This window comes from Austrofundulus limnaeus, unplaced genomic scaffold, assembly GCF_001266775.1.
Source record: "Austrofundulus limnaeus strain Quisiro unplaced genomic scaffold, Austrofundulus_limnaeus-1.0 Scaffold594, whole genome shotgun sequence".
Lineage (NCBI taxonomy): Eukaryota > Metazoa > Chordata > Actinopteri > Cyprinodontiformes > Rivulidae > Austrofundulus > Austrofundulus limnaeus.
The window spans coordinates 31,091-32,482 of NW_013952996.1; the positions used below are offsets into that span (position 1 = coordinate 31,091).

Sequence of the window (1,392 nt, forward strand, 5' to 3'; positions counted from 1 at the left end):
AATGTCATTCCATGCTTTAGTATAAACATAGAAGAAAGACCTCTGGCCGTAACAGTTTTTTTATGTCGCTTTTCATTTTATTTGTGATTTGTGTTTTTTTTATTGTGCATAAATTTTGTTGTTTTTTAAAGAAATGAAATGAATAAATGAATAAATAAAATACCTGATTCCGGCCTGCCGTCGCTGCTCATGAACTCCTGCATGCGTTTCTCCAGTTTCTGCTGCCGTCTCCTCTTCATCACCACCTCTGGGTTTGAGATGGTTCTGGTGAAGCTGGTTTCAGGCATGTCCTTATAAACCTCGGCTGCCAGGCGACTGTTTTCACTAAATGACAGGTAGGTGAGTGTCAAACAGCTGACATGAGAACCGTCTCGAAGGACTGAGCAGTAAGATCCGTGGTTCTTACCCGTCTTCACGGCCCAGAGTCTGCTCATCTCCATCAGGGATTCGGGCAAACTCCTTCTCCCTCTTCTTTTCTTTCTTCTTCTCCTTCTTGGACAAAGTCCTCTTGAAGTTCTGGATCACTCCATCTTTCTCCTTCTCCGGCCCATTACTCTGGCTCTTCTGGTAGAAAAGAAACAAGTCAGCTACAGCGTGCAGTGAGGTGAATGAAAGCTTGACTGACAGCACTGACTTTGGGCAGGATGTCGTTCTCATTCTTCAGGACGAAGCGTCCCTCTCTGTCGTCTTTGTTCCAGTTCAGCTGAACGACGAGAGGCTTCTCGTCCAGGTCCAGCTGACGCTCTTCTAACACGTGCACAATAACACGAGTTTATCTCAAATTCACCTGCATCTTCTYGTCCAGTAAAACCATGGATTAGTTCAATCTGTGGGACTCACCGCCGCTGACGTGGACCTCGTACAGCGAGTACTTGGGCGAGGACAGCATCCTCATGTCCGGTCTGAACTTCTCGGCTAACGTCTCGATGACATCCTGCGTCGTCGCTGTGCTGGACACTCTGATGCACTTTGTGGCAAAGTTACCGGCAACCCGGTCCTGGAAGTAGAACCGCATCACGCCATGGAACTCAAGGTCCTTAAAAAGAAAAGACGGAGACAAAGAGTCCATTAGTTCAGAGATCCTTAACCTGTGGGCCACAGCGCCACCTTGAGGGTCTCAAAAGAACAACAGTTTTTAACTTTGGGCCGCAGAGGGCCGTGGGACTGCATTGATTTTAAACAATGTGCAATACACTTTCTCTCCACTAGTAGCAGTAGTGCACCACTACAACTTTTTTAATATGTAGAAGAAGAACCTTAGAAACCTGCCGAGAATGGAAATTTATTTTAAATAAAAAGTAGAAGAAAAAATGAAAGTAACTCTTTAAAAAAGGCCAAAGTTTGTCACTAATATGAAGAACAGCTTCTGTTTTTACCATGTAATATTTTAAA

General features: G+C 44.6%; 1 protein-coding gene across 1 annotated transcript in view; it reads right to left on the reverse strand.

Annotated features, from left to right (window-relative positions):
• The window catches only part of LOC106531073 (afadin), a gene marked incomplete at its 3' end in the record, with an annotated part of 96,224 nt that overhangs the window by 30,903 nt on the left and 63,929 nt on the right, over positions 1-1,392 (reverse strand). The window contains 4 exon segments of the mRNA XM_014026841.1: positions 164-324; positions 407-564; positions 635-747; positions 841-1,036. Of these exon segments, the coding sequence (XP_013882295.1) occupies positions 164-324; positions 407-564; positions 635-747; positions 841-1,036 (628 nt within the window).